Source organism: Mesoplodon densirostris, chromosome 6 (assembly GCF_025265405.1).
Source record: "Mesoplodon densirostris isolate mMesDen1 chromosome 6, mMesDen1 primary haplotype, whole genome shotgun sequence".
Taxonomy (NCBI): domain Eukaryota; kingdom Metazoa; phylum Chordata; class Mammalia; order Artiodactyla; family Ziphiidae; genus Mesoplodon; species Mesoplodon densirostris.
In genome coordinates, this window is record NC_082666.1 from 10,606,791 (window position 1) to 10,617,550 (window position 10,760).

The following is a 10,760-nucleotide window of genomic DNA, read 5'->3' on the forward strand; positions in this document are numbered from 1 at the left end:
GTGCCAGTAACAGTGGTGGGAGGAGGTTGGGTATTTTGAAGAAAGAGGCTGCAGAATTTGGGAGTGGGTTGGATGTGGCATGTAAGAGAAACAGGGTAGTCGTAGGTGACTTCAAGTTCAGAAAAGATGTACACAATCATTACCTTTAATAGAACTATAAGCATTTGGAAAATATGACAGTCAAGTCCCTGTGCACCATTCAACTTCCATTTAAGACTAATCCATGCCAAGAATGTCCTCTGCTCTCTCTGCTCCACCTCCCTCCACTTGCTGGAAGCATGCCTCCCCGTGATCTTGGGCAAAGCTCATTAATTCAATTCATCCAACAAGCATCCCTATGCTGGGCCTGGAGATGAGAAAAACCAAACCAGGTGTCAGCCATGGTTCTGACCCCTGGGGAACTTCCAGGCTGGCTGTGGAGATAGACACATAAATTTATTTTAATTATGTTTGGGGCTAAAGAGAGGATTGCCCAGAAAGCTCCGCACACAAGGGGGGACTGTGTCCCAATTTAGTCCAAGGCTACGATCCATTAACGGAAACCCATAAGGGGATGGGAGAAGGCTTCCTGGAGGAGACACGTGACAGCAGCAAGGGGCCAACCTGGCTTTAACTAGAGCTCTAACGTGTGGGTGTGCCTTTGTTAAGGGCAGTGGAGTGACACTAGAGCACAGATTCATGCTTGCTGGTTGGGGCAACAATGCAACCGTCCAGTCGGAAAGCCTGAGCACTTTCCCTTGTGAAATCCCCCCTTTAACTTTCAGGCCACCTCAAGTGTTCATTCAACTGGGAATATTGATGGTGATGATATTTTCAGCGCTTGTTATGCATCAGGTGTTTTGTTTTGTTGGCCGTGCCCCACGGCATGTGGGATCTTAGTTCCCCGACCAGGGATGGAACCTCTGCCCCCTGCATTGGAACTTCAGAGTCTTAACCACTGGACCGCCAGGGAAGTCCTGCATCAGGCCTTGTAATAAGAGTTTTATATGTTATCTTCCTGATCCTTATAAATACCCCATATCACAGGTGAGAAAACTAAAACTCAGGGAGGGGAAGGGATTTGCGGAGAGTCAGCTAGCACCAGGCAACAGGATAAGAATTTGAAACCGGGTCAGTTTCACTAAGAAAAGGCCATGAATGTTTCCCCTAACGCATGCTGTCTCCACTAGAATTTTTTTGCAGTTGGATTATAGTTGTCTGACCCCGCCCTTCCCCGCCCACCTTGGACTTTAAATTCCTCCAAGGCAGAGACCATGTTAATTCATCTTCGAAAACCCTCAGCCTTCATCCCCTGTACCCCCGGAACACCGGCGCCCAGCTCGGAGTAGCACAGACTGGGCGACCTGCAAAGGTTTACCAAATGAATGAATGAATGAATGAATAAATGAATGGATGAATCCGAGTCCTTACTAGTCCAGTAAATTGCCGCCACCCCAGGCCTCGATTTCCCCACAGCGCTGCTCTGGGCAATACACCGAACCCAAGTATTCTCCAGCGCGCGGAAAGAAGACGCGGACCATACTGGGCGAGTCTCCGGCTCCTCGGGGCGGGGCTCAGCGGGCCGGACCACAGCTTTCCTCGCGCGGGGGTGGGACGGAAGGGGCGGAGCCAGGGCTCCCCCGCCGGCGTTATTGACCACGCCCGCCGCCACCCGGCTGTAGTTGTGGAGGTCAGCCCCACCCTTTCCTCTTTTCCTCCGAGAAGGCGGCGGAGACTGACTCCACAGCCATGGTGAGTGCAGGGCAATCGGGCGCCATCCGCGCGCTGTGGGGCTCAGGGGCTGGGGTGGGGGGCGCGTGGCGAATCCTGAGAGCCTATCTACCAACCCGGCCTGTGGGAGGCCCTGCGTAATGGCCTAGCGCCGCCCCAGCCGGCCTCTCGCTTTCTCCTCACGCAGGCCTAGACCAGGAGAGGTGCGCGCGCGCTGCCGGGGCCTCTGTCTTTTCCTCTGCGGAATGGGGGTAGTGGCCCAGCCTCGCAGCAGGCCTGGGCGAGGGCGCGCCTGCTGCGGTCTGGGTTGCCCTGCCCAAGGCACGGTAGTGCTGGGCCTCCAGCGCGCTCCTGGCCCAGGGCGAGGCGCGCGCCCTCCACGGGCTGATTACGACGGAGGTGTAGGAGACGATGGCCGGTGGAAGCCTCGGTAAGTGGCCGAGGGGGAGACCGCCCCGCCGGGTGTTTGACCCAGATCCTTTCTTTCTCTCAGGCCAAGATAAAGGCTCGAGACCTTCGCGGCAAGAAGAAAGAGGAGCTGCTGAAACAGCTGGAGGACCTGAAAGTGGAGCTGTCCCAGCTACGCGTGGCTAAAGTAACAGGCGGCGCGGCTTCCAAACTCTCCAAGATGTAAGTGACGGGAGGCCAGACTACGGCCCTCTGGGCGTGGGGGATACATATGCGTCGGGAACATTTGTGGATTTTCGAAGCTGGCTTAAGGAGGTGTCCGTTTAAGTGCCCATTCCATGCATCCGTGGGTCGGAATGTCGTGCCCTTGCTAGCCAGCCTCTCTAGGCTCCCCTTGCTCACACCCAGGTGCGTGGTGACCTGCTGCCTTTACCTGCCTTTGACCTGTGGTCCTTTGGCCTGGAGTAACCTCCTTCAACTTCTCTGGCTGGAGAAAGAACTGGGTGTCCCTGAAGACTCATTTTAATGGTACCTTCGAAAGTCTCATTGATTCCTTTCTCCTACCTCCCACCAGCACTTGGATTTTTTTCCGTATCCTCCCTCACTTGGTTGGGGGATCCCTTGCACCCCTTAACTTGAGTCGTAGTGTAACTTACTGATGTACGTGGAGGAAGAATCAAGATTTGTGAAAGGAGCATGGCTTTGGAGTTAGTCAACCTGGGCATAAATTCCGCTTCTGCCACATCCTACTTGGTGGGTAGATTGGCTCACCACCCAGGTTTTTCTTTCCTCTTTTATAAAATGGGCAACCAATAAATTTCCTGTGGTGGTGCATGCTGAATCCTCAAGACTGTGTTTACCAGTCATTTACTAAGAGCCCTCATATTCAACATGACTGCAAATTCACTTATCCCCAGCCTGTTCCTGTCTTCAGCCTTGTCCCCTCCCCAGTGGCCCCTCCTGTGACTCCCTAAGCTTAACTTGGTTGCCCAGCTTGTGGCATGATTCCCTCCCGTCAGTTCATTCATATTGGCATTGGTTAGATCGTCTTCATAGCCCTCAGGATTTATGGCCTGGGATGCGAGATCTTTCCTGATCTGCCCTTCACCTCTTCTCATTAAGCCTCCTCGGTGAATACTTCACAACTCTTCGAAAGCACTGGATGTGCCAGCCGTTCCATGTCCCCACTCCTGGGATATTCATCTATTGTCTCTCTTCCCTCCAGGACACCTTCCTCCTGGGCTGGGTTAGGTACCTCCTGGGTGAACGTGGGTGAGCTGATGGGGAATGCCCCTGCCCTATGACATCTGGGTCAGGCCCTGAAATAGATATCTTGGGGAGTGCTGTGTGTCTTCCCCATCTTTATCGACGTCTCTGTTTTGTAGCCGTGTTGTTCGCAAATCCATCGCCCGTGTACTCACCGTCATTAACCAGACTCAGAAAGAGAACCTCAGGAAATTCTATAAGGTTAGTGGCTAAGGGAAGGTGGTGCTTGGCTAGAGGGGCAGTATGGCAAGCTTCTCCTGCTGGGGTGCTTGGGACTGGGCTTTCTAGAGACTTCTCAGCTTGTGGATGTGTTCGCCTTCTTACTAGCATATGGCATGCAGACTGCATTTCCTTGGGGCTGCAATTGTCAAGAAATCAAAGATGTGGGAGTCTGGCTGGAGATGGGTTTTGAATAAAACCTCACCACCTGAGTTTGGGCAGTCTTGGTTAAATGTTTTAATGGTCTTGCTAGCACTGTCAGTCACTGCCAAGCATCTGGTATCCTCATTTTTCAAACGATGACCTCAACGCTTAGAGAGGTTAAGTTGCCCAGCGCCACCTACAGTAAATGGATTGGGCCTAGGTTCCAAACCATGTCTTGGTAAGGGTGGGTTGAGTGCTTCCTGGAGAGTTTCCACAGGTGCCTGCCCCTCTCTCAGCCTAGAATTTTTATAATCATTTTTTTGTCTTGTGCCTAAAACTAGTGTTGTCAGGGTGCAAGCTGTGAAGTGGAACCAGTAGGAGATTTTATATACTGTGTATGCAGACATTTGGTTTATTACAAGGAAATGACTTGTTTGATGGTGGGGGGCACACTTGTCAAGAAGAGAGGATCCGTGAGCAAGCCGGAGCTCAAAGTTTGGTTGAAGCTGCTGCCCTCAGGTGGATTTCTTGGGGAAAGCCACAGCCCCGCCTTTAAGGCCTTTCAACTGATTGGATCAAGCCCACCCAGATTATTCTGGATAATCTCTTAATTAAAGCTGACTGATTAGGGGCTTCGATAGCATCTGCAGAATGGCTTCATATCAATACCCAAATTAGTGTTTGAATGACTGGAGGGTTTGACACATCAAAAAAGTCCTCACGGTGAGCTGGGGCCAGCTGCCCAGGGAACAGCAGCATGTAGGGGGCGGTTGCTCCCACCCCTGGACGTGTGTGCATTTGTGTGGGGGAACGTATTTCTGAGAATTGGGTCTGGAGCTTTCATCAGGCTCTCGGGGGACCATGTAGAGTTGTGGCCTGGAAAAATTGCCTTCATGACCATCCAGTGAGTACACTCCCCCAAACAGCCAGGCAGGACTCCTGGAGATAGAGGTAAGATCTCTATATGAGCGATGTTGATGTTCGATACAGTAACTTCTGGCCATGCGTGCCTCTTAAGCGCTTATGTGGCCACAGTGATGGAAGGATGTAAACAGTGTGTGTGGCTAGTGGCCACTCTTGGACAGCAGGGCTTGCTTGGTAAATTGGAAACAGATGAAACCCTGACCTGTACCAACTGATTTGAGGGATGTGGGTGGACAGACATTCATGCTTCCAGGTCCCCCCAGAGCTTGCCCTCATCTCATGCTTAGCTTTTTCCCTGCCTTTCTCTGCACTGAGGCTGTTCATGACCTGAACCCCGCTTAGCTCACGTACGCCTGCCATGTGCCTACCCCTGCAGGCTGTTGGCAGCTCCCAGCCTGAGCTGTCACTCTTCAGGGCTTTTGTGCCCACTCTTGTTTCTCTTGCAGTTGACGTGCCCATTGCTTTCAAGGCTGTTGTCAGTCATTTAGGTGAAACCTTCCTTAATCTCTTTTCCTCCTCCACACTGATGCACCATTTGTTTTCCGTTTTCTGCTGTGCTGGGAGCTCCTCGAGCAGGAAGCAGGTCTCATTTGTAGCTAAGCCAGCACCCAGCACAGGGCCTCAAACTGAAGAGGCCCCAGGGGACCTTTGCAGAACAAAGGGGACCATGAGAGCTGCCTTAGCCTAGATTCCTCACTGAGGAGGAAGTGGGTGGGGAGCGAGTGGGAGCAGAGATGGAGAGACAGTGCCCTGAGAAAGGTCTGAGCGCAGGAGCCAAGTCAGGAAGGGGGGCTTGGCCAAGCCAGATCTTCCCTCTGAGATGCATGTGTTCGGTGGGAATGTCACCACAGGTACCTGGCAGGTCCTTCAGATAAATTGAGCACCAGCTTAAGCTGCACATCTCACCCTCCCATACACACACACATAATTTAAGCCAAGATAACAGGAAATGCCCCCAGGACTTGGTGGGTACCAAACATCCCTTGCTGGGTTGGGGTGTGACGTTGACTCCACGGCTGGCAATCTGGTGGAAGGAGCACCAAGTAGGGAGTGGGTTGACTTGGGTGTGCGCCCCAAGTTCCACTACAGCTTCACTGAGATTTGGGCAAAATTACTTCCTAGCCCAGCAAATCAGTATACTTAAAGAAAATGAGGACAGTCCTTCCCAACCTTGAACTTGGGGGAATTAAAGAGCTAGGAAGCAAAGTATGGCCTGGGAACACTTCAGTCTCCAGTCCCCTCCTGGGCTGGGTGTCATACAGCTCGTCACGCTTGCATCTCCCCAGACACGTCCCAGCATCTCAGTTCTGACTCTGTGGCTTCCTTAGCTACCGCAGTAGCTCCCAAACCCTGGTCCTCATGTTCCCCCGCTCCCCCTCACCCAGGGCAAGAAGTACAAGCCCCTGGATCTGCGGCCCAAGAAAACGCGTGCCATGCGCCGCCGGCTCAACAAACACGAAGAGAACCTGAAGACCAAGAAGCAGCAGCGGAAAGAGCGGCTGTACCCACTCCGGAAGTACGCGGTCAAGGCCTGAGCATCCAGGTGTCAATAAAACAAACAAACTGGCTGGTGTTGCTTTGTGTTTATAGGGGTTTCTGCTAAGTGCTGGAGAGATGGGCTGGTGCGGCCCTGGTTATGGTTACCGGGTGTCTGATGGATCCCAGCAGGCTGGCCTGCTGCTGTTGGCGGCCCTGGCGGGGGGCCATGGCGGCCCTGGCCACAGGGGCCTGTTGGGCACTCTCTTATGGTTACTTTGGTCCTGTGCCCACTGGGCAGGGAGAAGCAGGGGTGGAAGGTCTTGAGAACCATAGGTAGTGATGATCTGTTTGAGCAGCTCTGGGTGATTTGCAGTGAACTTGGCATTTTGCCTAAGCAGCTCCAGACACTAAGAGTTTTCCATCTGGGGTAAAGGCACAGGCGTGGGCCACATCCAGGACTCCCTGCCAAAAGCATAGTATGGGGCTCTGTGGGTGCGGGCCTCCCCTAGCAGGCCTTCCTCTGCACCCTTGTTTGCTGTAGCCACAGACCTTACCTTCAGGGTCTCAATGCACTTTCCCGTATTGTAGTCCCAGACTTTGATCTGGAAATCAAAACAAGCTGGGGGTTAGGGAAGTCTCATAGGCAAGTCTGGCGTCTTTGACAAAATCACCGTGGGGTGAGTCTTAGCCAACATGTTAACTTCTTGATCTGGGTTTTGTTTTCTGTGAGGTGTGTTTAACAAGGGCTGTGTAATAGCTGATGCAGAAATTCAGTGCAATACTTTCCTTTCCCCTGAAGCCGAGTGATAGAAATGTCAGTGCCACTAACATTTGGGCCAGTGCAGACCTTAGTGCCAGGGATTCGGTAAGGAAGTGGTTGGCACCTGGATCCTGCCCTTGGTAGCCTTCTATTTAGGGCAGATAGGGATGTGGACATTTCTGGACATGGGGTGCTGAAGGCTCTGGTAGGGAGAACGTGGGGTAGGAGTTCGCAGGAAGGAATGCCTGATGGGGTGGGGTTACCATGTGGGAATAGCCAGTGCTGGCCACCTGCAGCCCATCAGGGGAGAAAGCTCTGCTCTTCACCCAGGTGATGTGGCCCTTGAGCTGGACAGGCAGGCTTCCGGTTGAGGGCTTCCAGTTGTGGATAGTCTTGTCCCAGGAGCCAGACGCCTGGACAGCAGACAGCTCTAAGTATAGAGGTTTGGGGCCTGCATTCTCTGCCCCCAAAATGGCCTGTGACCCTCAAAGAGTTGTAGTCAGCAAGGGGCTACCCTGGAACCTAGGCAACCCAGCCCACCAATAGGCCAGATGCTGAGTAGCACAGGCAGCTGATGTTGCCACTGTGGCCCTCCAGCTCCTGGTGGAAGATCACTGGGGTCCCTGCCCAAAGGTCCCACATGCGGATGGTGGAATCCCAAGAGCCAGTGGCCTGCAGACAGCTGCCATAAGCATGGCGCCTCCCGGTTCCTCAACTAGCTAGGCTCACAGAAAGCAGGCACCATCTCACCAAGCCCTGCTGAATCCCCGTCTTACAGAGGAGGGGACAGGCTCAGAAGAGCTAAGTCACTGTCAAGGTGTAACCACTGTTAGGCCACTGAGGTGGGGCCCGGGCAGAGGTGTGGCTCACCAAGCAGTCTGAGCTGGGTGCGAAGTCACTGGGACAGTCTCGATGTCCCACCAAGTGACTCAGCACCTGGCCTGACTGGAGGAAAGAGCCCAGAGGCTGCGTGCCAGGTTCTCTGCCTCAGGTGGGTCAGACCCAGGCCCTTGTGGGGCTGCCTTGGTAGTGTGATGCAGCACATGGGGTTAGGGGAGACTTCCCGGGCCTTGGCAAGAGAGGAGGGCAATTCAGGCAGGGGGAACCTCATGACAGAGGTTTTGAGGCATGAGGGTGGGGGGAGGGGAACTGGGGAGGTAGCTGCAGCCAGATGCAAGGGGATGGGATGCCAGGTGTGGGGAAGACGAACAACCTTTCCCAGTTGGAAAGTGTGGCCACTGGATAGTGTGCATCCCTGGATCCCAGGCCTCACTGGCTGCCCCTCCACCTATCTGCACTTCCCAGAGCATCACCCTCTTGTCCCAGCCGCCTGATGCCAGTTGCTTTGAGTCAGGGCTGAAGCTGATGGTCTCCACACTCCACTGGTGACCTGCAGGCACCGGCCAGCCGGCGAGGCAGGGGCGAGGTGGCACAGGACACAGCAGGGTCCGAAAGGGAACCCAGGCCTGGCTGCTTGGCTCCCAGTCCCACCCAGCCCTCTCACCCTGCAGGACCTGCAGACACTTGGCTTCTGCTACATCCCACAGGCGGATGGTGCAGCCACAGGAGTTGCTGGCAAAGAGGCAGCCATTGGGGCCTGGGTGGGCGGCCGTGGTCAAGGAACGGGGCACTGCACTCCACCTCTGGCCGTTGCAGTCCAACCCCTGCTAATTTCTTTAGTCTTGTTGCCTACCGCCCCTCTCCTCACTTCCTTCTAACGCTCACCCTCCAGCCACCTGGAAAATTCCTGGGCTTCCATGCCTTGGTCTGGAATGCCCAACTCAGTTTGCCTATTTGGAAGATCAATACCCAAATCAAATGCAAGCACCTCCCAGAAACTCCTTGACAGCCCAGCGTAGGTTCATTACCCTCTTTGAGCTCCCTAGCCCCTGGACTTTTCCTATTACAGCATGAATCAATCTGCCCTATAATTACCAGATTTGTTTTTTCTTGTCTTAATAATCATAAGTTACGTCTACTGAGTTCTTACTGGGTGCCAGGCACTTGGCTTGCATTATCTCATCCTATAGGGTAGCAACTATTATCCCCATTCTGAAGAGGAAATAAGAGGTGCAGAGAAGGTGACATGACGAGTTCGATCACAGTCAAAAAAAGTGGGTAAACATAGATGAACCTTAAGGACATTATGCTAAGTGAAATCAGTCACCAAAAGAAATAGTGTATGATTCCACTTATACCAGGTATTGTACTTAGTCAAAATGGAGACAAGGCAGGACAGTGGTTGTCAGGGGCTGGGAAAAGGGAGGAATGGGGAGTTTAATGGGTATGGAGTTTCAGTTTTGCAAGATACGAAGAGTTCTGGAAGCTAGGTGCACAACAGTGTGAATGTACTGAACTGTACACTTTAAAATGGTTAATAGGGTATTATGTAGATTAAAAAAAAATTTTTTTTTCAAGTGGTAGGATTCGAGTCCAGGTCTGTCAGAGTCAGAGGCTCAGGACCCCAGGGACCAGGTCCAGTCTCCTTGCCCTCCCACCCCTTCCCTGCCCTGCCCGGGCTGTCTTGCATAGATGCTCAGTTCAGATGTTAGAGGTTATTGTGGTAGGCTCTGTAGAAAGCCACAACAGGGCCATAGGCCTCAGTCTCCCTGTGTGGGGTGAAGAGCCCCACCTGTGTCTCCACAGCAGCCGCCCACTCTGGGTCTCCCAACCATATACACAGCCGTCCTCGGAGGCTGTGAGCAGCTTCTGGCCAACGGGAGAGAAGGCGGAAGAGTTGACCTGCAAGGAGAGCACAAAAGTCCTATCCTGGGGCAAGAAACACCTTTCTGCTCATCCCTAACCCCAGACTCCTGGGCCAGCCATAAATACTGCCCCAGGAGCCTGGGGTTGGAGCTTGGACTTCAGGCCTCTCTCAACAACCAGAACTCAGGAACCACCCTGCAGGGGAGCCAAGAGCTTGGGGCCCTCTCTGCTGTCCTGTAAGATCAGAGCCTGGGGCTTCCCTGGTGGCGCAGTGGTTAAGAATCTGCCTGCCAATGCAGGGCACACGGGTTCGAGCCCTGGTTTGGGAAGGTCCCACATGCCGTGGAGCAACTAAGTGCGCCACAACTACTGAGCCTGTGCTCTAGAGCCCACGTGCCACAGCTACTGAAGCCTGCACGCCTAGAGCCTGTGCTCCACAGCAAGAGAAGCCACCGCAATGAGAAGCCAGCACATCGCAGCAAAGAGTAGCACCCGCGGGACGCAACTAAAGAAAACCCGTGCGCAACAATGAAGACCCAACACAGCCAAAAATTAAAAAAAAATAAAAGACCAGAACCTGAAGCTCAGAGCGAGCCCTCATGGAAGCCAGAGGATGGAGCCTTCTCTAGAAGCCAAGAGCCCATTCCAGAGCTGAAGCCCAGAACTAGTTCAAAATCTACTCTAAGCCCCGAATTCCCTCTTAAGCCAGAGTCCAAAGAGCACTGGAATCAGCCAGGAGTTTGAGCCCCCTGAGGAACCAGTGCTTAGAATTCTAGAGCCCATTCTGCAACTGGAGCCCAGAGAACACTCTAAAGCCAAGAAGCCCAAGATCTGGGCAGAGATCTACAGGGCCTCACCTCCCCGCGGTGCCGGCCGACGAATTTCACTCTCTCCACGGCCAGCGTCCCTGGGACCCTGCTGTTCATGGGGCCGTGGCCGCCCGCCCCGGCGGGCTCCCTCCTAGGCGGGCGCTGGTCGGGCCTGCTGGCCCTACTTAGGACAAGGTGGAGGGGAAGGGGGAACTGTATAAGCGGTCTGCATGGCAATCGGGGCGGGGCGCGCAGCCGCTGTGGGGTCTCTGGGAATCCATGAGAGGAGAGAGCCTGGGAGGGACTTGTCAGCCCGGGGAGGTGAGGCAGCAGCT

The 10,760-nt window shown here is 53.8% G+C and overlaps 2 protein-coding genes across 2 annotated transcripts; one reads left to right on the forward strand and one right to left on the reverse strand.

The window, feature by feature from the left end:
* Positions 1-1,625: 1,625 nt before the first annotated feature.
* RPL35 (ribosomal protein L35) lies at positions 1,626-6,238 on the forward strand. Its single transcript, XM_060101967.1, has 4 exons — positions 1,626-1,731; positions 2,204-2,340; positions 3,504-3,585; positions 6,057-6,238. The coding sequence occupies exons 1-4, from the start codon at positions 1,729-1,731 to the stop codon at positions 6,204-6,206; spliced, it is 372 nt and encodes a 123-aa protein (XP_059957950.1). The 5' UTR covers positions 1,626-1,728; the 3' UTR covers positions 6,207-6,238.
* A 302-nt stretch (positions 6,239-6,540) lies between these two features.
* Positions 6,541-10,542, reverse strand: WDR38 (WD repeat domain 38). Its single transcript, XM_060100448.1, has 10 exons — positions 10,474-10,542; positions 9,495-9,652; positions 9,263-9,273; positions 8,415-8,507; positions 8,199-8,300; positions 7,781-7,851; positions 7,451-7,582; positions 7,174-7,323; positions 6,705-6,752; positions 6,541-6,612 (listed from the first exon to the last, which is right to left on the reverse strand). Exons 1-10 carry the CDS (start codon positions 10,540-10,542, stop codon positions 6,541-6,543), a joined length of 906 nt encoding a protein of 301 aa, XP_059956431.1.
* Between the last annotated feature and the right edge of the window lie 218 nt (positions 10,543-10,760).

Excerpts from the sequence above, each read along its gene's own strand:
- WDR38 (XM_060100448.1), bottom strand. The coding sequence starts at position 10,542 with ATGAACAGCAGGGTCCCAGGGACGCTGGCCGTGGAGAGAGTGAAATTC. Across the intron at positions 7,852-8,198 it reads GCTCTGGGAAGTGCAGATAG|GCCAGGTGCTGAGTCACTTG; the intron begins GTGGAGGGGCAG and ends TCCTCCAGTCAG. Across the intron at positions 7,583-7,780 it reads CACCCAGCTCAGACTGCTTG|GCCACTGGCTCTTGGGATTC; the intron begins GTGAGCCACACC and ends AGCTGTCTGCAG.
- RPL35 (XM_060101967.1), top strand. Across the intron at positions 2,341-3,503 it reads GCTTCCAAACTCTCCAAGAT|CCGTGTTGTTCGCAAATCCA; the intron begins GTAAGTGACGGG and ends TCTGTTTTGTAG. Across the intron at positions 3,586-6,056 it reads ACCTCAGGAAATTCTATAAG|GGCAAGAAGTACAAGCCCCT; the intron begins GTTAGTGGCTAA and ends CCCCTCACCCAG.